The sequence below is a fragment of the Nerophis lumbriciformis genome, linkage group LG02, assembly GCF_033978685.3.
Source record: "Nerophis lumbriciformis linkage group LG02, RoL_Nlum_v2.1, whole genome shotgun sequence".
Classification (NCBI taxonomy): domain Eukaryota; kingdom Metazoa; phylum Chordata; class Actinopteri; order Syngnathiformes; family Syngnathidae; genus Nerophis; species Nerophis lumbriciformis.
The window spans coordinates 48,213,464-48,238,182 of NC_084549.2; the positions used below are offsets into that span (position 1 = coordinate 48,213,464).

General features: G+C 46.0%; 1 protein-coding gene across 1 annotated transcript in view; it reads left to right on the top strand.

Moving 5' to 3' along the window:
* Positions 1-13,506: 13,506 nt before the first annotated feature.
* Positions 13,507-24,719, top strand: part of LOC133608558 (inactive pancreatic lipase-related protein 1-like) — a 43,092-nt gene continuing 31,879 nt past the window's right edge. Inside the window, exons 1-4 of the mRNA XM_061963871.1 lie at positions 13,507-13,595; positions 13,680-13,734; positions 19,741-19,892; positions 19,982-20,101. Of these exons, the coding sequence (XP_061819855.1) occupies positions 13,581-13,595; positions 13,680-13,734; positions 19,741-19,892; positions 19,982-20,101 (342 nt within the window). The 5' untranslated portion in view covers positions 13,507-13,580. The remainder of the gene's footprint in view (positions 13,596-13,679; positions 13,735-19,740; positions 19,893-19,981; positions 20,102-24,719) is intronic.

Sequence of the window (24,719 nt, forward strand, 5' to 3'; positions counted from 1 at the left end):
TTGGCCAAAAGGTCTGAAATGCACCCGGCAGGGCTGTTTGGGTACATTTTGGACCTTTTGGAGCACTAAGATATAGGGGTAAGATTGTTTTGGGGTACTTTGGGACCTTTAGGGGATGATGGTCATATTTGAGGTACTTCAGTTAATTTCCTGAGTCAAAATACTTTCTTGTGTACAAATAGGTTCCAATCCTTTTGGGGCCACTTCTAGTAAAAAAGTGTTCCTAAAATTCCTAGCCCCATTTGATCTGTGAACCAACTCGTCCGAGAAGTTTGCCTTTCCTTGTCTTTTTGATATACCGGATTTTAGATACATACCTTATCTTGGTTTAAGAGGTGAGCATGATTTAATAATGGTAATATTATCTATTGATGGAGATAGCATTGGTAAACATTTGTGTGAATGTATTATTTCCTTCTGACCTACAGTTATCCATATGCAATATAGTCATGTACACATTATCCTTTTGGGAAGCAGAGTGGATTTGTATTTCCTCATTTGTCAGCAACATTGTAGATTTTTGTATCAGAGGAAATTATGGAATGTTAGGCAGTCATTGGAATTCAAGCTGAAAACACCTTCATGGTAATTACTGCTGGAGCTACAGTGTGACAAAGTAATTCTCCTCTTACTGTTTGTTCCTGCTGGGGGATTAGAAAAAAATTAGAACGGCTGATGCAAGCTTTTCAAAGTTATTAACTAAACAAAGTCACTTTTCATGAACTGTTTGTTCAAACCATTTTGTCTTCATCAATTTTACGAACTGTTGCAAATGTGAGTTTAAGAAAGAAGTCTGAACGTTCTGAAAGTAGATGAGAATGTGTGTTTTTATTTCAGTATATTTGCTTTGGACAAGGAGTCCTATCATTTATTACAGGTAACATTGGTGGTAGTAGAGAAGATATTCATACAGATGATTAAATACGGCCACAGAAGACACTAAGATTGATAATGCAATTTCATGAGTACGGTGATACTTGGGTATACGAGTTTAATTAGTTCTGTGACGTAGTTTGTGCCTTGAAAAACTTTATATTGCAAAATTAATTGAAACCACTTGGTGCTTGGCCCTCAAAACATTACAATTTAATCATGCAACATTTATTTTTAAAATAAACTAAGTTTTAGCCAATACATATTGGATCAAATACAATACAGTATAAATAGTTTTTTGAAGTAATGCAATAATTATATACAATACTTACTTTGGAGAGTGGACTACTATAATGTATAATTCCAGCTGCTTCTCCATCAAACACACCATCAGCAGATTCTCCATATTTTCATGGATAAATATCTACCGTTTAGATATTATTAAACGTCCTAAGAGACAGCTTGGATGCCAAAAGAATTATAAGCTGGGACACTCGTAAGCCGAGGTACTGTACTACTGTACAAATAAAAATTAGGTACCATTGAGTGATCTGTGGTGACAGTGTTAAACATGATGTTAGTTTTTCACCAGCACACAAGCATCTCGCTAAAATGTCCAGGTCAAAAACTCTAGAAACTTTGATTTTACTTTATCTTAAAAGATGCTGTCTCAGTCAACTGCAACCAGTACTCAAAGGTGATATCTTGGTGATAATTTATTCACTCATTGTGGACTGTCTCGTTTCATATTTCATATTTAATGTAATTAAAATGCTTACATGTCATAATATTTACAAATAAATAATCTAACACTAATGTGCAAAATAAAACTTACTCCTATTGCCACTCGAAGGGTTAGAAAGGAGAACATGGCTTAGATAGAGTAATAACAACTGCTTCACCAGCTATTGACGCTTCGCAATGAGGGAAGTTCCTGAAAGTCACTTCTTGATGATGTTTATTGCCTGAACACTAACATACACATGTAAAACCATAACCCCTAGTGGCCTGGAAGAAAAAAAAGGCCAATTCCATCACACAGTGAATAAATAATTCTTACATAAAAGGTCAACTCGCAAACATTTTTGCATTGTGGCTCTAACATCAACACAATTGTTGATCAGTAATACATTTCTGCTCCAAATCATCAAAAGGTTCTGCCTGACTCTGAAGTAGCTATAAAAATTCAACTAAAAAGAATAAAAGTCATTCTATACACCCTATCTTATCTTTGTCTTGTTGTTCAATATGAATCATTTATAGGAGTTCGTCATAACCACAAACTCCAGAACACGAAACATTGTTGTGTTTGATCCTCTGATGATTTTATACTTTTGTTTACTTATCACAAAGATATATAAAAAGTTAATAATTTTTATTGTAAGGGATGTTGACAGAGAGAGAGAATGTAAAAAAAATGCCTAAATATTGTGCCTTAATTCAGCTTGAAGCTTGAGCAGCGTTACAAGGTCATATATTTTTTAATTTGTAATATGATATGTAATGTAATACGTAATGCAATGTCACGGTCGGAGATGAGGCGGCAAGGTGAGGTGGACTCAATTGCAGGGAAGCAAGGTAGAAGCAACAGTAGAGTGCTGCTCCATTAAGGACCCAAAAATACAAACCATGAAGTTAAATGGCAAAGCGCACAAAATAAAGTAAAAAGGTAGAAGCAGGAACAAAAAGACGAGCTTGGAGCAGGACTCACCTCAAAGACATAACGACAAGACAGGGATTAGACAGCAAACTGGGAACTAAATACACAGACTACTTAGACAACCGAATACACCTAGACCAGGGCTATTCAATTACATAACAAAGAGGGCCGCAGTTCCAAGAGCCCGACGTCTGAGGGGCCAGATTTCAAAATCTGGATGTTTCTTTAGTAAGTGCCTCCGCAGGTTTTATTCATTTGAGACTGTGTTTACTTAATTGCAAAGTAAACACATCACATTTCACACTTCTTTTGAATAATTTTTCTTCCTCAGTTTTATTCATTTATAACTACACGACCACGAATACAAAAGACATCACAAAGTCAGCAGTTTCAATACAGTCATACTTTGTTGTCTGGTCGCTGTTAAAAGTAAAATTCTTGCGAATGATTTAGATTTTTTTTAGGGTCCAATGTGCCATCTTTTTCTACTTACCCACCGCTGCTTCATTGTTGCAAAAATGTTTTGCTGTTGCCCCCTGTGGGGTGGCGGGAGTACTGCATATATGAGCAAACCTTTTATGAATGGTTTCATCAAGCCTATTTGGGTGTTGTTCAGGGGACCAAATTAAAAGCCTGCAGGCCTGATCCAGACAAAACACAAGAGGAAGGAGAAAGCTTATTGGTGGTGTTATTAAATACGTGTCGGTGTCCAGCAGGACCGATAATCAACAGATGCAAAAAGATGCTGGACATCCATTGTTTAATTTCATTTAGACACGCCCCCAGGTGACTACAATCTGGCGTGTTGGTCAGCTTTAGGGGCATGTAGAGTTGGGTGACATCACCATAACAGTGAAAGCTAACACCATATTTGCATATGATGTCACCTAGCGGCAACATGTAGATGATGAAGAGTGCAGGGCCAAGAACTGAACCCTGTGGAACTCCACACGTTACCTTAACATAGTCCGAGGTCACATTGTTATGGGAGACGCACTGCATCCTGTCAGTAAGATAGGAGTTAAACCAAGAAAAGGCTAAGTCTGACATACCAAAACGTATTTTGGTACGTTCTAATAAAATGTTATGATCGACGGCAGGCACGTGCACACATAGGGCCCTATGGGTGCTTGAGCCGCTGCCCTTTTTTGCCTTGTCTTAAAAAGTGCCCTCTGCCTGTGTGTGTGTGTTTTTTTTTCTTTTTTTCTTTTTTTTCTTTAAACAACATTAATAAATTCCTGTCAGGGCCTAGTGGTTAGAGTGTCCGCCCTGAGATCGGTAGGTTGTGAGTTCAAACCCCGGCCGAGTCATACCAAAGACTATAAAAATGGGACCCATTGCCTCCCTGCTTGGCACTCAGTATCAAGGGTTGGAATTGGGGGTTAAATCACCAAAATGATTCCCGGGCGCGGCCACTGCTGCTGCCCACTGCTCCCCTCACCTCCCAGGGGGTGATCAAGGGTGATGGGTCAAATGCAGAGAATAATTTCGCCACACCTAGTGTGTGTGTGACAATCATTGGTACTTTAACTTTAACTTTTTAAAAAAAAATAAAAAATAAAAAACAGCGGTACAAAAACTCCACGTTTTCTTGTAATACCGGGTTGTTTGAGCCTGCCGCTTCCGCCAGAGAGAGAGAGAGAGAGAGGGCGAGTGAGTGAGTAAGTCAGAGGAGAGAGAGCCAACTGCGCCCCTGAGGAGACGTGACAGTGGAGCAACTTGAACCTGTGAGTTATGGTCTAGTCGCCGTCCACTTATTCAGCATCTAATATGGGTAATATTTCAGAAACACGCTGTATTATTCTATTATTCAGTGTGTCAGCTTCTGTTTTTGCCGGACGTCAGAGCACGGCGCATCAATTGAGCACGGCACATCAATTCCGCGCAGAGCGGATCGTGCGGGACAGGAAGTAGTGTACAAAATACAAAATAAAACACCGGGTTAATTTTCAAAATAAAATGCACTGTGTTTACGGCGGATCACATTTCTCTCACAGTAGAGGTTTAGATATAAAGTTTATTGTGACTTTGCTATTACTGTGTGGGTTAACAAAATAATGATAATAATAATGATAATAATGATAATAATAACACTAATGATAAGAAGAATAATGATAATGATAATAATAATAATAATAATAATAATTATTATTATTATTATTAATAATAATAATAATTTCAGCATTCTGGGGATATAAGATGTAGGTTATCTGTTAGGAATATTACCATCTGTATTTAAACTTGATTCACGTTGATTATGCCTGCAGCACAATGCCAAAAAAAGAAAGGATACAGAAAAGGAAGGAGAAGGGGCGCCAAGAAGCAGCTAAGGGTAGCAGACCTCTTAATGCATGGCTAAAACCAAGTACTAGCACCAGAATTCAAGAAAGACCACAGACCTCAGAAAGTGTCACATCTGAGAGAGAGGCAGAGACCTTAGAAGCAACACCTGAGAGAGAGGAGGAGGAGAGTGTAGAAGCAACACCTGAGAGAAAAGAGGCTTTAGATGCAACTCCTGACACAGAGGAAGCCATCGAAATCCCGGTAAATGTTGGGGAGGAAGAATCCACAGGAAGGGAGGCAGATGATACTACTGCAGAGGAAGCCATAGATGAGGGGGAAGTTGAAGGAGCTACAACTGATGTAGGAGAAGAGGTCTTATCAAATATTGCAGTATAGTATAGTTGTATAGTTAGCTTCCTATTAGCAAATTTAATTTTACATTAATTTCCATATTGTGTAAAGGACCAAAAAAAAATTCCTGCCCTTTTCTGACTTTGAGCCCCTACCCCTCTATAATCATGTGCACGTCCCTGATCGACGGTATCGAAAGCAGCGCTAAGATCAAGTAGCAGCAGCATATAATTGTGATTTAATAAATAAAGGGTTTGTATGTTCTCTATTTCCAACATTATGTATTATTCTAATTGATCTTTTTTGTAACACAGTTAGTGAATGAAGCGCACATTTGTAGTTGTTCCCCCATATTTCTACACAATAACTCAGATATGGTAACACTAGCGAGCAATAAAGAATATGAAGTGATTTTTGGTCTAGAACATGTTTTGCTTCATTCATTATTGATGTGTTTCTTGCTACTTTATGTTGTATATTTTTTACATGAGATTTCCAATTCATTTTATCATCTATTATTAAACCCAAAAATGTGTTTTCTTTTACCCTTTCAATATTTACTCCGTCTATTTGTATTTGTGTTTGACTTTCTCTTCTACTGTTACCAAATAGCATTATTCTAGTCTTACTGAGATTCAAATATACTCTGTTTTTGTTAAACCATATTTTTAATTTGTTAATTTATTTTGATATTATTTGTATTAGCTTCTGTGTGTTCTCTCCTTAACAAAATGCTGTTGTGTCATCTTCAAATAATACTAACTTTAAGTCCTTTGTAACTTTACAAATGTCATTTACGTATATAGAGATTGAACAATGTTGGTACGAGTATTGATCCCTGAGGTACGCCACAAGATATTTTCATCTCTGTGGAAGTGTGTTTGCCTATCTTCACGTATTGCTTCCTATTGCTTAAGTAGCTTCTCACCCAGTTCAATACCAACCCTCTTATTCCATACCGTTCTAATTTGTTTATTAAGATGCTATGATTAATTGTGTCAAATGCTTTTGTTAAATCCATAAACACTGCAGCAGTACATTTTTTACTATCTATTGCATTTGTGATCTCTTCCGTTATTTCGATTAATGCCATTGATGTTGAGATGTTGGCTCTGTATCCGTATTGGTTGTTTGTGAGTGTTTTGTTTTTATTTATGAATTTGTCTAATCTGTTGTTAAACAGTTTTTCAACGATTTTAAAAAATTGTGGAAGTAGAGAAAAAGGTCTGTAGTTTGTAAACTGGTGTTTGTCTCTAGTCTTATAAATCGGTACGATTTTTGCTATTTTCATATTGTCTGGGAATTTGCCTGTTTGAAATGATAGGTTGCTGATATATGTTAAAGGTTCTGAAATCTCTTCAGTAACATTTTTTATCATTTTCATAACAATTTTGTTGCAATCATTTGAGGTCTAGGATTTACCTTTTTTCACAATATTGATAATTTCCTCTTTTGTCACTCCTTCTAGGAACATAGAGTTGGGGTTTCTATCTATGGTGTCATTCAAGTCCTCAACTGACTCAGGATCAGTACATACATACACACTCAAAGTTCATACATCCACACACACATTCACTGTACAAACATACATATAATCATACTGCTAATATACAAGCACATATGCATACATAGTCACACATATAATCATGTTTCATCAAACATATATTAACGTTGTTCCCCTAAGCGAAACTGGGTAACACACGGCACACTGACAAAGCTTAAACTATTGGTACTGTAACAATCTACACGATTAATACAGTTAATACTTTCTTCCCCTCCATTTATCTGCTTTCTTTTGTATTTCAAGTTATCATTACATATATATATGTTGCATTTGAAACAATTATATTGTTGATAATAGAGGTGTGGAAGTCTTTGTGATGTGGGTTCCCGTGGGACCGACAGAATGCCCGTGAGCCCAAGTCCAGGGTTCAATATTCAATTGTTTTATTTTCTATCTCTACTGAGTGTCTCGCTCGCAGCCTCCTGCTCGCCCGTGTCTGTCCGCTCCTCTCCCCCCCTCATGGTCTCAGACACTGCTGTTAAGGAGAAAGGTGATTACGATAACCAGCCTCAGCAGGGCAATCCACTCACCTGTCATCTGCTTCGAAGCCGGTCCATACACACGCCCTTCCCGCAGGAGGCGCGCCGACCATGCAACCCTCCACATGCCTCCACCGCCAGACTCAGTCCGGGAAGCCGTCCGGCCGCGCCCACTCCCCCCCACCCTCTCTGTAGGAGAGCGGGAGAGGAAGTCGGCCACGGCCATCTGTGCCCCCGGTCTGTGGATCACTCGAAAGTTGTAGGGTTGTAACGCGAGATACCAACGGGTGATCCGCGCGATGGCATCCTTCATGCGGTGGAGCCACTGGAGGGGTTTGTGGTCCGAGCAGAGGCTGAAGGAGCGCCCCAGCAGTAAATACTGGAGGGCCCCGACCGCCCACCGGATGGCGAGGCACTCCCTCTCCACCGTGCTGTACCTCGCCTCCTGGTCCGAGAGCTTCCGGCTGGTCTACAGTACGGGCCGGTTGACGCCCCCCACCTCTGCCCGACACGTCCGCCTGCAAGCAGAAGGGGATGGAAAAGTTAGGCATGTGCAGGACCGGCTCCTCGCAGAGGGCCGTTTTCACCCTCTCGAACACCTGCTGGTACTGCTCCGTCAACCGGACCAGAGTGTCACAAATTGGTACAATCATTCCGGAGTGGAAAATGCATGTTTTTCCTTGGACTCTGGCGACAAGGGAATCTGCCAGTAGCCCTTGGTCAAATCCAGTGTCGTGAAAAAACGAGCAGTGCCGAGCCGATCCAGGAGCTCGTCGACCCGGGGAATCGGGTAGGCGTCAAAATGTGACACTTCATTCACCTTGCGGTAATCCATACAGAACCGTACAGACCCATCCTTCTTCCCTACCAGAACGATGGGGCTGCACCACGCACTGTGGGATTCTTCTATTACCCCTAACTCCAGCATAGATTTTAATTCTTCCCGAACCACTTTGCGTTTGTGTTCGGGCAGCCAGTAGGGCCGAGACCGCACCGTCACACCCGGGCTGGTCTCAATGTGATGTTGGATGACGTTCGTGTGGCTGGGCCGAGAATAAAACACATCAGAAAAGCACTGCTGCAGCCTGGCAACATCTGCTTTCTGCGCTAACGTGTGCTGATTATCACAGAGGAGGAGGGAGGGCTGGGCGGAGCGCGGGATCTCCGGCCCAAACTCCTCCTCCTCCTCGACCACCGTCATCATGGAAACAGGCTCCGCCTCCTTCCATGCTTTCAGGAGGTTGAGATAGTAAATTTGGGTGTCTCCGCCGCAGTCCGAACGCTGGACCTCGTAATCCACATCACTCACTCACCGTGTGACCACAAAGGGTCTTTGCCACTTGGCGAGTAATTTGGAGCTGGACGTCGGGAGTAATACAAGCACTTTTTCTCCCGGTGAAAATTTCCTTAGCTGCGTCCCCGTTATACAGGCGCTGCTGACCTTCCTGGGCCCGGAGCAAATTCTCACGTGATATGTGACCCAATGTGTGGAGTTTTGCTCTCAGGTTCATGACGTATTGCATTTCATTTTTGCTAGGGCTTGGACCTTCCTCCCAGCTTTCCTTAACTATGTCCAAAATCCGGCGCGGCTTCCTGTCGAACAACAATTCAAAAGGGGAAAACCCTGTGGAGGCCTGGGGTACCTCCCGCACTGCAAACAGCATGGGATCCAACCATTTATCCCAATTAGGTTTGTCCTTTTGCATAAACTTACAAATCATGGTTTTCAGCGTCTTATTCAGCCGCTCCACCAGCCCGTCGGTTTGCGGGTGGTAGACGCTAGTCCGAATAGCCTTAATTCCCAATAGTCCGTATAGTTCCTTTATCGTGCGTGACATAAAGGACGTGCCCTGGTCAGTCAGAATCTCTTTCAGGATTCCGACTCGGGAGATGACCTGGAACAGTGCTTGCGCCACACTCTTTGCAGAGATGGACCGCAGCGGCACTGCTTCAGGATATTGGGTTGCGTAATCTACCAGAACTAACACAAAACGATACCCGGGTGGAATGGTCTGATGAGGTCCATGCCAATCCTTTCAAAGAGGACCTCCATGAGTGGTAACGGGCGCAAGGGCGCCCTGGGGGTGGCTGCGGGATTGACTAGTTGGCAGTCCGGACAGGCTGCACACCAGCGGCGCACGTCTGCCCGGATGCCCGGCCAATAGAACCAGACTATTACCCGGTTGAGTGTTTTATCATACCCCATGTGGCCAGCCATGGGGTTAAAGTGCGCCACCTGGAAAACCATTTCCCGACGGCATTTCGGCACCAACAACTGGGTGATTTCCTCTCCTGTGTGAGTGTCACGACTCACTCTGTACAATCTGTCCCTAATTAATGCGAAGTGAGGGAATACCCGCGCTATTCCCGAGCGCACCAGCTGACCGTCAATTGATAACACTTGGTCCCAGGCCGAGCGCAGAGTGTCATCTCGCAACTGCTCAAGGGGGAGGTCCTTCACGGGGTGCCATTGGGGGGTCGGGGGGGTTTCCCGCGAAGCCCCCGCCGGTTCCCCCTCGGCAGTGTCAGATGACCTCGCGTCGCCGCTGAGAACAGCGCAGATATCCCATTTCCCTACCGGTCGTGAATGCACCCCTGCGCACTGCTTCACTAAGTCATGAAACCCCGCCCAATTAGTTCCCAGGATTAAGGGGTGCGTGAGGTGCGCGCTTACAGCAACCTCAACACTATATTTTCTTTTGTTACACTGAATTTCTACTGGCACCACAGGGTACCGTGCAAATCCCCATGAACACATTTAATTTTTTACCTGTGCTGCCTGCCTCAAAGCCCCGGGTCGAACCAGGTTCTGGTGGATCATGGACTGCTCACAGCCCGAATCCACCATTGCTCAGTGTGTACTCCCTTGTGCCCTTACCAGGACACAATACGTCTCTCCCGGGCCGGGGGAGGGCGCCGGAGTGCCGACAACCCGGATCACCTGTCCCACCTCCATGAGCGAGCACTCCCGCTGCACGTGACCGGGCTGACCGCACCTCCAGCACGCCTGCCCAGGTGTTCGAAGGGCCGTCTGCGGAGGAAGCCCCATATCAGCAGCAACTGGAACCTGGGCGAGAGCAGAAGATAAGTCAGTTGTGCGGCGCCGCGGGACCGGCGGTGCGTGGTCTGCGCGGGGCTGGCCCTGGGCGCTCGGCTGCTTCCGCGGTCCTCTCCTCCCTCTGCGCCTCGCGATGCACCGCTAGGTGGTCTTCCGCCAGTGTCACCGCTGCTGCCAGGTCACGTGGGCGGTGGTACCGCACCCAGGCTGATGTCCGCGCCGGGATGGCCTCCAGGAATTGTTCAAGGACGACGAGTTCCTGTCGCCGTCTCTTGGCTGCAGCCAACGTGTCGCCACGTCCCGGAGCTGCTGCCCGAGCACAAACGGGTGGTCCTCCTGCCCCAGATGCAGCGCCCGGAACCGGTGTCGGTGGTCCTCGGTGGTGCAACCGGTCCGGTCCAGCATCGCCCTCCTCAAGTCCGGGAAGTGCATGCGGGAGGCCGCCAATAGGCTAAGTGCCGCCCGCTGCGCCTCCGCCGCCAGCAGCGGCATTAGGCGCATCCCCCATTCTTCTTCAGGCAACCCGCATGCTGCCGCAGTGGCCTCAAAAATGTCAATGAATGCCTGGGGGTCTTCGATCTCTGCCATGCGTTGCACGGAGACGGCTGATGACGTTGGCGGTGCCGCTCCCACCCGGCCCGCTTGCGCCTGCAAGATTTGGCTCTGCTGGGCCACTTGTTGGCGGGCCGCCTCCAGATGGGGCTGGCTCGCTGCTGCCACGTTCGCAAGCACTTGCCTCAGTGCCGTTAAGGAATTTGGTGCCGACATTTCCTGTCCACAGGTTTGATTGGGCGCCAGTTGTGGAAGTCTTTGTGATGTGGGTTCCCCTGGGACCGACAGAATGCCCGTGAGCCCAAGTCCAGGGTTCAATATTCAATTATTTTATTTTCTATCTCTACTGAGTGTCTCGCTCGCGGCCTCCTGCTCGCTCGTGTCTGTCCGCTCCTCTCTGCCCCTCATGGCCTCATACGCTGCTGATAAAGGAGACAGGTGATTAGATAACCAGCCTCAGCTGGGCAATCCACTCACCTGTCAGCTGCTTCGACGCTGGTCCATACACACGCCCTTCCCGCAGGAGGCGCGCCGACCACGCCTCCCTCCACAAGAGGTAATTATTATTATTCATTATCAATGGTGCTATTTGTATTAGTGTTTGTATTGCTTTGTAGTATAATAATGTTCATTGTCATTTCTGTTTTATTTTATGATTATTTTCTGTTTATCCATCCATCCATCCATCTTCTTCCGCTTATCCGAGGTCGGGTCGCGGGGGCAGCAGCCTAAGCAGGGAAGCCCAGACTTCCCTCTCCCCAGCCACTTTATCCAGCTCCTCCCGGGGGACCCCGAGGCGTTCCCAGGCCAGCCGGGAGACATAGTCTTCCCAACGTGTCCTGGGTCTTCCCCGCGGCCTCCTACCGGTCGGACGTGCCCTAAACACCTCCCTAGGGAGGCGTTCGGGTGGCATCCTGACCAGATGCCCGAACCACCTCATCTGGCTCCTCTCGATGTGGAGGAGCAGCGGCTTTACTTTGAGCTCCTCCCGGATGGCAGAGCTTCTCACCCTATCTCTAAGGGAGAGCCCCGCTACCCGGCGGAGGAAACTAATTTCGGCCGCTTGTATCCGTGATCTTGTCCTTTCGGTCATAACCCAAAGCTCATGACCATAGGTGAGGATGGGAACGTAGATCGACCGGTAAATTGAGAGCTTTGCCTTTTGGCTCAGCTCCTTCTTCACCACAACGGACCGATACAGCGTCCGCATTACTGAAGACGCCGCACCGATCCGCCTGTCGATCTCACGATCCACTCTTCCCTCACTCGTGTTTATGTTTTATTAATATTTACTTCAATAACTTCTTCTCTGCTATCACTTTTACTATCATATTTGTACATATCATATTTGCTGATGCTTTTCTGTGGTTGTTGATGTTATTGTTGTGTTTGTAGTTGTTGCCTCTTGTCCCTGCAATTTCCCTCTCGGTCTTGCTTTTTTTCTCTTTCTATTCCCTCCTGCTGCGGCCCGTCTGCGCCAAATAATAATATAAATCCATTTAATAAAGTCAAATACAAATAAGGCAACAAGAGAAGTATCACACACTTCTCTTTAGTAAAGTAAATCTGTACAGGTACTGTATGTAGATATGGGCATCTACATCAACAATATGATTTGCTCAAGTAGCTGGACAGGATAAAAACAATAACCAAAAAAACCCAGAAATTCTGTCCATAAAAGTTGTAAACAGAATCGGTGACAAAGGGAAGCCCTGGCGGAGTCAACCCTCACTGGAAACAGGTCCGACTTACTGCCGGCAATGGGGAACATACAGGGATCGGACCGCCACAATCAGGTGGTCGGATAACCCATACTCTTGGAGCACTCGCCACAGGACTTCCCGAGGGACACGGTCAAGTGCCTCTCCAAGTCCACAAAACACATGCAGACTGGTTGGGCAAACTCCAATGTACCTTCAAAGATCCTGCCAAGATCATTGAGTTGGTCCACAGTTCCACGACCATGATGAAAATTACACTGCCCCTCCTGAATCCAAGGTTTGACTATCCGACATAGCCTCCTCTCCAGTACACCTGAACAGACCTTACGGGGAAGGCTGAGTAATATGATGATGCCACGATCATTTGAATACACACTCCGGTTCCGGTGTATTATTATAACAATTATAATGACAAGGAAGCAAGATATTTAATTTAATTAGAGTAAATAAGTTTCATTTCTTCCCAATCATTTTCAGATATGAAAAATCTAATCATTATGTATTGTTTTTATTATGTTTTCTTTATGAAGTATTTGTTTTCTATGTCTGTACAATATTGTTGTTTTTTTTGTTATTATAATTTCCTAAAAAACTAAACTAATCTAAATGGTTGTTGTCTAGTACGGAACAGTTATAAATGACAATGAAGAATCTTCTAAATCATTTTAATGATATCAACTCACCAGTGGAAAGTCAAGATTTTACAAATCGGTGTGAATACCTAAAATGGGTTACAGTTTATACAACTGTAGATAATACTGCAAGTCCAATCAGATAAAATGTTATGTCTGCAATTTTTCATAGATTTGTTGACTAACGACAGGTGGGCCGATCCATTAAAGTTTCTCCAGACAATACTGATAACAAAATGTACTACAGTCAAGGTTAAATTGCTTCATGTATGCAGCACATGTTGACTACGTGTACATTATTCGTATTTTTCTCCACTATCAGCTGCTTGTTTCCCACGAGCTCATGACTAATGGGCGGTTAGTTACACTATTTAAAGGAGTCAAGCCATACCCTTCTACACATCTTTATGCCAAACCTCACGGTAAATGCAACCAATTATTGTTTATGTCTTTTTTAAAATGTATTTCTGCAAATACATAATTTCTTGTCATTTTACTCCAAACAGATGTCACCCATGAAGTATTTAGTCGTGCTCTGCTTACTTGCTGGTGCATCATATGGTGAGTCATCTATGGATTTTAAATGAAAATTTGTTTTTTGAGTTTTTCTGCTGTAAAATCTTCATGTATTGAGTAGTATGGCTTAATCCCGATTAGTGTCATTCATCAAATGTAATAAATTGTAGTAAGGCCTGTTTACTGATAGTCTCGCATTGTAATTTTCTACAGCCATGAAGTAGCCTGTATGATGAGCAATTTTTAAACAAAAAAACACATTTAAAACATGGCTAGTATACGTGAATTTTAAAAGTAGATTAGGTGTCTAATCATTAATGAAATGTAGTACTGTAAATTGTAATGAAGTCTGTTTGCTGCTAGTCTTATGACATTAAGGTTTACTCGTTGGTCATATTTGCCAGCTGGTATGACAAGTGAGTTTAAAATCAAAACAACATTCAAAACATGACAATATATTAGTGGTGTGTCAGTCATTAATTACTATGAAAATCAATCATGCTTATAAATACGTACATTTTTGATGTGCTTTCTGCTCAGCCTTATTCTCATAACGCCAACAAATAAATCCATCCATCCATTTTTTCTACCGCTTGTCCCTAAATATTATATATATTAGGGCTGTCACACGATTAAAATATATATTTATAAAATATTTATTCGCGGTTAATCGCATTTTTTTTCATAGTTCACTCAAAATTAAGATTAAGATAGATATAATTTTTCATCATTAGTAAGTTTACCCTTGACAGATCATTTTCAAGTTTTAACACCATGAATGGACAATTAATTTGCTTTAATGAAATGTGTTTTAAACATGATACGTTTTTAAACAGCTCAACAAAAAAAGGACAAACATGATTTAATGACAATTAAAAAATAAATGCCTGTTGTGTGTTGGTTTCTTACCAGATTTTGTAGAAATACAGAATTTGTATTCCTGCTTTAGGAGCACTTGCATTACTTGTTGTACAAGTTAATGGTCTTCATATAGCGGCATTACAATGTTTCAACCTTCTCTACTAATTTATAAAAATGAATATTCAGTCCTCTAACCCACCCCCACATTCCTCAACTGATGTACTAGCATTTCTTTATGTGCAATTATCACACAATAACATTACAAAACATATCCGACAAAGCATGATCGTAATGCAAGACATTTTTATTTTGTTAATGTAGTTAAACCGGATGTATAGCGTTGCGCTTTTATTTTGAAGCCGGAAAAGTGTGTGACTGGTTTGCGAAAGTGTCTTGACATGTTTTGATGTTGGATATATATATATATATATATATACATATATATATTAAAAAAAAAATATATATATATATACATACATATATATATATATATATATATATATATATATATATATATATATATATATATATATGATATGTATATATGATATAATATATATATATATATATATATATATATATCTATATATATATATATATCTATGTATCTATCTATCTATCTATCTATCTATCTATCTATCTATCTATCTATCTATCTATCTATCTATCTATCTATCTATCTATCTGTCTATCTATCCATCTATATACGCAGATATATACTCCATCCATCCATCCATCTTCTTCCGCTTATCCGAGGTCGGGTCGCGGGGGCAGCAGCTTAAGCAGGGAAGCCCAGACTTCCCTCTCCCCAGCCATTTCGTCCAGCTCTTCCCGGGGGATCCCGAGGCGTTCCCAGGTCAGCCGGGAGACATAGTCTTCCCAACGTGTCCTGGGTCTTCCCCGTGGCCTCCTACTGGTCGGACGTGCCCTAAACACCTCCCGAGGGAGGCGATCGGGTGGCATCCTGACCAGATGCCCGAACCACCTCATCTGGCTCCTCTCGATGTGGAGGAGCAGCGGCTTTACTTTGAGCTCCCCGCGGATGACAGTGCTTCTCACCCTATCTCTAAGGGAGAGCCCTGCCACCCAACGGAGGAAACTCATTTCTGCCGCTTGTACCCGTGATCTTGTCCTTTCGGTCATAACCCAAAGCTCATGACCATAGGTGAGGATGGGAACGTAGATCGACCGGTAAATTGAGAGCTTTGCCTTCCGGCTCAGCTCCTTCTTCTTCACAACGGATCGATACAGCGTCCGCATTACTGAAGATGCCGCACCGATCCGCCTGTCGATCTCACGATTCACTCTTCCCTCACTCGTGAACAAGACTCCGAGGTACTTGAACTCCTCCACTTGGGGCAGGGTCTCCTCCCCAACCCGGAGATGGCACTCCACCCTTTTCCGAGCGAGAACCATGGACTCGGACTTGGAGGTGCTGATTCTCATCCCAGTCGCTTCACACTCGGCTGCGAACCGATCCAGCGAGAGCTGAAGATCCTGGCCAGATGAAGCCATCAGGACCACATCATCTGCAAAAAGCAGAGACCTAATCCTGCAGCCACCAAACCAGATCCCCTCAATGCCTTGACTGCGCCTAGAAATTCTGTCCATAAAAGTTATGAACAGAATCGGTGACAAAGGGCAGCCTTGGCGGAGTCCAACCCTCACTGTAAACGTGTCTGACTTACTGCCGGCAATGCGGACCAAGCTCTGACACTGATCATACAGGGAGCGGACCGCCAAAATCAGACAGTCCGTTACCCCATACTCTCTGAGCACTCCCCACAGGACTTCCCGAGGGACACGGTCGAATGCCTTCTCCAAGTCCACAAAGCACATGTAGACTGGTTGGGCAAACTCCCAGGCACCCTCAAGGACCCTGCCGAGAGTATAGAGCTGGTCTACAGTTCCACGACCAGGACGAAAACCACACTGTTCCTCCTGAATCCGAGGTTCGACTATCCGGCGTAGCCTCCTCTCCAGTACACCTGAATAGACCTTACCGGGAATGCTGAGGAGTGTGATCCCACGATAGTTAGAAGACACCCTCCGGTTCCCCTTCTTAAAGAGAGGAACCACCACCCCGGTCTGCCAATCCAGAGGTACCGCCCCCGATGTCCACGCGATGCTGCAGAGTCTTGTCAACCAAGACAGCCCCACAGCATCCAGAGCCTTAAGGCTCTCATCCACCCCCGGGGCCTTGCCACCGAGGAACTTTTTAACTACCTCAGCAACCTCAGCCCCAGAAATAGAAGAGCCCACCACAGATTCCCCAGGCACTGCTTCCTCATAGGAAGACGTGTTGGTGGGATTGAGGAGGTCTTCGAAGTATTCTCTCCACCGATCCACAACATCCGCAGTCGAGGTCAGCAGAACACCATCCTCACCATACACGGTGTTGATAGGGCACTGCTTCCCCTTCCTGAGGCGGCGGATGGTGGTCCAGAATCGCTTCGAAGCCGTCCGGAAGTCGTTTTCCATGGCTTCCCCGAACTCCTCCCATGTCCGAGTTTTTGCCTCCGCAACCGCTGAAGCCGCACACCGCTTGGCCTGTCGGTACCTGTCCTCTGCCTCAGGAGTCCTATGAACCAAAAGAACCCGATAGGACTCCTTCTTCAGCTTGACGGCATCCCTCACCGCCGGTGTCCACCAAGGGCTTCTAGGATTTCCGCCACGACAGGCACCAACTACCTTGCGGCCACAGCTCCAATCAGCTGCCTCGACAATAGAGGCGCGGAACATGGTCCACTCGGACTCAATGTCCAGCACCTTCCTCGTGACATGTTCAAAGTTCTTCCGGAGGTGGGAATTGAAACTCTCTCTGACAGGAGACTCTGCCAGACGTTCCCAGCAAACCCTCACAATGCGTTTGGGCCTGCCAGGTCTGTCCGGCATCCGCCCCCACCATCGCAGCCAACTCACCACCAGGTGGTGATCGGTTGAAAGCTCCGCCCCTCTCTTCACCCGAGTGTCCAAAACATGAGGCCGCAAATCCGATGACACAACTACAAAGTCGATCATGGAACTGCGGCCTAGGGTGTCCTGGTGCCAAGTGCACATATGGACACCCTTATGTTTGAACATGGTGTTCATTATGGACAATCTGTGACGGGCACAAAAGTCCAATAACAAAACACCACTCGGGTTCAGATCCGGGCGGCCATTCTTCCCAATCACGCCTCTCCAGGTTTCACTGTCGCTGCCAACATGAGCATTGAAGTCCCCCAGTAGAACGAGGGAATCACCCGGGGGAGCACTCTCAAGTACTCCCTCGAGCGAATCCAAAAAGGGTGGGTACTCTGAGCTGCCGTTTGGCGCGTAAGCGCAAACCACAGTCAGGACCCGTCCCCCCACCCGAAGGCGGAGGGAAGCTACCCTCTCGCCCACCGGGTTGAATTCCAACGTGCAGGCTCTGAGCCGGGGGGCAACAAGAATTGCCACCCCAGCCCCGTCGCCTCTCATTGCCTGCAACGCCAGAGTGGAAGAGAGTCCAGCCCCTCTCGAGAGAACTGGTTCCAGAGCCCTTGCTGTGCGTCGAAGTGAGTCCGACTATATCTAGCCGGAACTTCTCGACCTCGCGCACTAGCTCAGGCTCCTTCCCCCCCAGCGAGGTGACGTTCCACGTCCCAAGAGCTAGCTTCTGTAGCCGAGGATCGGACCGCCAAGTGCCCTGCCTTCGGCTGCCGCCCAGCTCACACTGTACCCGACCTCTATGGCCCCTGCTATGGGTGGTGAGCCCATTGGAGGGGGGACCCACGTTGCCTCTTCGGGCTGTGCCCGGCCGGGCCCCATGGGGACAGGCCCGGCCACCAGGCGCTCGCCATCGTGCCCCGCCTCCGGGCCTGGCTCCGGAGGGGGGCCCCGGTGACCCGCGTCCGGGCGAGGGAAATCTGGGTCCTTTATTTTTATTCTTCATGGAGGTCTTCGAGCTGCTCTTTGTCTGATCCCTCACCTAGGACCAGTTTGTCTTGGGAGACCCTACCACGGGGCATAAACCCCCCGGACAACATAGCTCCTAGGATCATTGGGACACGCAAACTCCTCTACCACGGTAAGGTGGCAGCTCAGAGAGGAGGCATATATATGCTGTATATATACTGCATATATATACTGTATATATATATAAAATACTGTATATATATATTTATTTCAAGATTGCAAAACGAGATTCATCCTCAGACAGATCATCCAAACATCATGCATAAACTCAGGGTCCAGGACAGCAGACACCACGCTCACTTTTCATACACTTCCAGAGACGCTCGGCGTCTGATGGGTGGGACAGAGCAATTGTCGCTGTTGTGGCATGTAACTTGTTACATTGCACAATTTTGATTTGGAGGTTAAAATAAATTCAATAAAAATAAATCCAAGAACCCTACTCGACAAAAGAGTTTTTCTGATTGGAGCTCTGTCATAACTCACCAAAATGGATCAGTCAAATTCATTTTGGTGTCTACTGGCTCGGATCAACCCCCAAAGTCATCCAACAGGTATACAATTATAAAATGATATTGCTGAAACGACAATACGTCTAATATGTTTGTTTCTGACAGTCCAAATGTGTTCACACGGACAGAAGATTCCATCTCCATCATCTGTCTTTGTAGTGATCGTTTCCTCAATGACCGTGACCATTTGTGCCAGTTTGCACGTACATTCAATAATTGCTCAATATAAACACAAAACCAGTTAAAGGATTATATTTGCATCTCCTCCTCACTCGCTATTTAATAATCATCAAATATTTTGCAAATACATGAAGGCAGACACGCCAAATGGATTGTGTGAACTATTTTGCTCATTTTAGAGACCAAATCCTGAGAGCACATACTTTCTAGATCATTTTTTATGTGCTATGACGTTTTTACGTGGTTTAATACACTCAAAACTTTAATAGATCAGACCCTATTAGTGGTCCTGTAGAGGACGCAGAAATAATAAGGCGAACAACATGGACTGTTTTCTTCTCTTGCTTCCGTCTGACTACTGACCATCTGTGCTGGGAATGCACCCTCACAGGAAAAAGGAGGTACAACATAATGTCCATTGAATAAAATATGAAGCTTCTTAAAATAATGAGTTCATGTGACCACACATTGCAGAACATTTACTGTAAGCATTGATAACAAAAAAAGGATCTGCGACAGTAATCCTCTTACTTACAGTAAATGTACTCCATGTTTTTAGCTGCTGAGGTCTGTTTAGGGGAGCTTGGCTGCTTTAACGACCTGCCTCCATGGGGGGGCACTTCCCAGAGACCGGCCAGTGTCCTGCCATGGCACGCTGACCAGATGGGCACTCGTTTTCTTCTATTCACCCCGAGGAATCGCTACTTCCAGGCAAGAAAGCTCTGTTTTTTGTTTTTACATTCCTAAATACCTTGATGGTGCAGTTTTCTTGGTTAACTCATAGCTGCTTACACCTCCAGGAGATCAAGATCGATGAAACCATCCACGCTTCAAACTACGCTGGTACGAGAAAGACTCGAATCATCATTCCTGGTTATCTGCAAAACGGAGAGGAGGATTGGCCCCAAGAGCTTTGCAAGGTTGGAAACACTATTTACTTCATATTTCAAAGAAAAATTAGTGTATTGTAACATTGGAAACAACTAGTTAGTGGTTTGATTCATATTTTTGCATTAGACTAATATTTTTTGTGAAGTGAAACTCTTTCCTTGACCCGGGGGACCACATTCACCCGGTATTTTGAAGATCATACATTTCACACAAATTTGTAGTTGTTAATGATAAACTAAAACCGTGTTTGCTAGTTAACCGTATGTGCAATATTTGTGTAATTCATCAGTAAAACAAGACATAATTTCATACGCATCACCTTCAAGCACTGGTTGCAGGTGGCAGTCAACATTTTAAGAGTAAGTGCAGGCAAAGTTTCTAGTGTTTCTGAATATTTTAGCCAGATGCTCACCGAAAAACTAAATCCTAGCATAACACCAGTAACTATACCTAATTTAATTTACCCAACTTGACCCTTATTCTAAACTCTAACACTGTTCAAAATGGTCCCAAATAATGAAATACATAAATATCTACATAAATAGGGATGCACAATATTTTTTTCTTCAATCCAATAACTTCCTGCTCTTCATGAAAGATACTGAGACTGATAACCAATCACCTGTTTTATCTATCATTCTAACTGTAGTTTGTGCACACCCTTCTTTCAAAACACATTCAGGTGGCTGATAAGGTTTGATGTGTTGAATCACAATGTTGTTCTTTCACACCTCGCAAAATGTTTGCGCAACATCTGGTTCAGATAGAATGTAAAAAGTATTCCTCTGAAACAGTAAGACATGTCACACGATTGACGCCATGTTTGTTTACAATGAGTTAGGCGAGTTTACTGCAAGTCAAAAAGGGCGCTTAATTTGCTCACCCGGAGCCACCTACAGCACAGTATGGCTAGTGTAACTTCATCGGAGCATTTTCAAACATTTTTATGAAAACTTTTTTTTTTAAATTGTAGCCTGTTTATTGTAATGACACTATAATTCCTCATAGCAGCCGGACAATGATCTTAATCCTTGTGTGGTGTTCATATTGTTGTTACTCAGCCAGTGTTTGTGGGTCTGATGGACCCGTTGCATTTTGTGGCTTTTAATGCCTCACAGTCAAACACTTTATGTTAAAATACTGAACAGATGTTTACCTTATCCCAAAAAACATCTGTAATGAAGTGCTTCGAGAGGCTGGTAAAGGAATACATTGTCTCCGGACTTCCCCCCACATTCGACCCATACCAGTTTGCTTATCGCCCTAACCGCTCCACAGAGGAGGCCATCTCCTCTGCACTCCACCTGAGCTTAGAACATCTGGAAGGAAAGGACACACACGTGCGGACGTTGTTTCTGGACTTCAGCTCGGCATTCAACACAATCATCCCGCAGCACTTGGTGAGCAAACTGGCCCCCCTTGGATTCAGTACCCTCCTATGCAACTGGCTGCTTGACTTCCTCACAGACAGACCCCAGTCTGTGAGAGTGGGCAACAACACCTCCAGTGCCATCTCCCTGAGCACCGGCTCCCCCCAGGGCTGCGTCCTGAGTCCGCTGCTGTTCACATTGATGACCCATGACTGCTGCGCCAGGTCCACTACTAACCACATTGTGAAGTATGCGGACGACACTACAGTAGTGGGCCTCATCCGTGACAACAACAACATGGACTACAGGGAAGAGGTGAACCATCTGGTTGACTGGTGCAGAACCAATAACCTGGTCCTGAACATCGACAAGACCAAGGAGATCATCGTCGACTTCAGGAAGCACCAGTCCAGCCACACTCCACTCTTCATCAACGGCACAGCAGTGGAGATGGTAAGTAGCACCAAGTTCCTGGGGGTGCAGATAACTGACAATATGACCTGGTCCCTGCTGAGCTCTTGTAAAAAGAGCTCAGCAGCGCATACACTTTTTGCGTCAGATGAAAAGAGCACAGATCCCTCCCCCCATTCTCAGCACATTCTACAGAGGCACAGAGAGCCTACTGACCAACTGCATCTCTGTCTGGACTGGAGCCTGCAGTGCCTCAGACTGGAAGTCTCTCCAGAGAGTGGTGAGGACGGCGGAAAATATCATCAGGACTCCTCTTCCTCCTATCGAGGCGATGGCAAAAAAGCCGCTGCCTGACCAGGGCTCAGAAAATCTGCAGAGACTCCTAAAAGTGCAATATATTTATCTGTACAGTATCCATCCATCCATCCATCTTCTTCCGCTTATCCGAGGTCGGGTCGCGGGGGCAGCAGCCTAAGCAGGGAAGCCCAGACTTCCCTCTCCCCAGCCACTTCGTCCAGCTCCTCCCGGGGGATCCCGAGGCGTTCCCAGGCCAGCCGGGAGACATAGTCTTCCCAACGTGTCCTGGGTCTTCCCCGTGGCCTCCTACCGGTCGGACGTGCCCTAAACACCTCCCGAGGGAGGCGATCGGGTGGCATCCTGACCAGATGCCCAAACCACCTCATCTGGCTCCTCTCGATGTGGAGGAGCAGCGGCTTTGCTTTGAGCTCCCCGCGGATGACAGTGCTTCTCACCCTATCTCTAAGGGAGAGCCCTGCCACCCGGCGGAGGAAACTCATTTCTGCCGCTTGTACCCGTGATCTTGTCCTTTCGGTCATAACCCAAAGCTCATGACCATAGGTGAGGATGGGAACGTAGATCGACCGGTAAATTGAGAGCTTTGCCTTCCGGCTCAGCTCCTTCTTCACCACAACGGATCGATACAGCGTCCGCATTACTGAAGATGCCGCACCGATCCGCCTGTCGATCTCACGATCCACTCTTCCCTCACTCGTGAACAAGACTCCGAGGTACTTGAACTCCTCCACTTGGGGCAGGGTCTCCTCCCCAACCCGGAGATGGCACTCCACCCTTTTCCGAGCGAGAACCATGGACTCGGACTTGGAGGTGCTGATTCTCATCCCAGTCGCTTCACACTCGGCTGCGAACCGATCCAGCGAGAGCTGAAGATCCTGGCCAGATGAAGCCATCAGGACCACATCATCTGCAAAAAGCAGAGACCTAATCCTGCAGCCACCAAACCGGATCCCCTCAACGCCTTGACTGCACCTAGAAATTCTGTCCATAAAAGTTATGAACAGAATCGGTGACAAAGGGCAGCCTTGGCGGAGTCCAACCCTCACTGGAAACGTGTCTGACTTACTGCCGGCAATGCGGACCAAGCTCTGACACTGATCATACAGGGAGCGGACCGCCAAAATCAGACAGTCCGTAACCCCATACTCTCTGAGCACTCCCCACAGGACTTCCCGAGGGACACGGTCGAATGCCTTCTCCAAGTCCACAAAGCACATGTAGACTGGTTGGGCAAACTCCCAGGCACCCTCAAGGACCCTGCCGAGAGTATAGAGCTGGTCTACAGTTCCACGACCAGGACGAAAACCACACTGTTCCTCCTGAATCCGAGGTTCGACTATCCAGCGTAGCCTCCTCTCCAGTACACCTGAATAGACCTTACCGGGAAGGCTGAGGAGTGTGATCCCACGATAGTTAGAAGACACCCTCCGGTTCCCCTTCTTAAAGAGAGGAACCACCACCCCGGTCTGCCAATCCAGAGGTACCGCCCCCGATGTCCATGCGATGCTGCAGAGTCTTGTCAACCAAGACAGCCCCACAGCATCCAGAGCCTTAAGGAACTCCGGGCGGATCTCATCCAGGGCCTTGCCACCGAGGAGCTTTTTAACTACCTCAGTAACCTCAGCCCCAGAAATAGAAGAGCCCACCACAGATTCCCCAGGCAATGCTTCCTCATAGGAAGACGTGTTGGTGGGATTGAGGAGGTCTTCGAAGTATTCCCTCCACCGATCCACAACATCCACAGTCGAGGTCAGCAGAACACCATCCTCACCATACACGGTGTTGATAGTGCACTGCTTCCCCTTCCTGAGGCGGTGGATGGTGGTCCAGAATCGCTTCGAAGCCGTCCGGAAGTCGGTTTCCATGGCTTCCCCGAACTCCTCCCATGTCCAACCGCTGAAGCCGCACACCGCTTGGCCTGTCGGTACCTGTCCGCTGCCTCAGGAGTCCTATGAGCCAAAAGAACCCGATAGGACTCCTTCTTCAGCTTGACGGCATCCCTCACCGCCAGTGTCCACCAACGGGTTCTAGGATTACCGCCACGACAGGCACCAACTACCTTGCGGCCACAGCTCCAATCAGCTGCCTCGACAATAGAGGCGCGGAACATGGTCCACTCGGACTCAATGTCCAGCACCTCCCTCGTGACATGTTCAAAGTTCTTCCGGAGGTCGGAATTGAAACTCTCTCTGACAGGAGACTCTGCCAGACGTTCCCAGCAAACCCTCACAATGCGTTTGGGCCTGCCAGGTCTGTCCGGCATCTGCCCCCACCATCGCAGCCAACTCACCACCAGGTGGTGATCGGTTGAAAGCTCCGCCCCTCTCTTCACCCGAGTGTCCAAAACATGAGGCCGCAAATCCGATGACACAACTACAAAGTCGATCATGGAACTGCGGCCTAAGGTGCCCTGGTGCCAAGTGCACATATGGACACCCTTATGTTCGAACTTGGTGTTCATTATAGACAATTTGTGACGGGCACAAAAGTCAAATAATTAAACACCACTCGGGTTCAGATCCGGGCAGCCATTCTTCCCAATCACACCTCT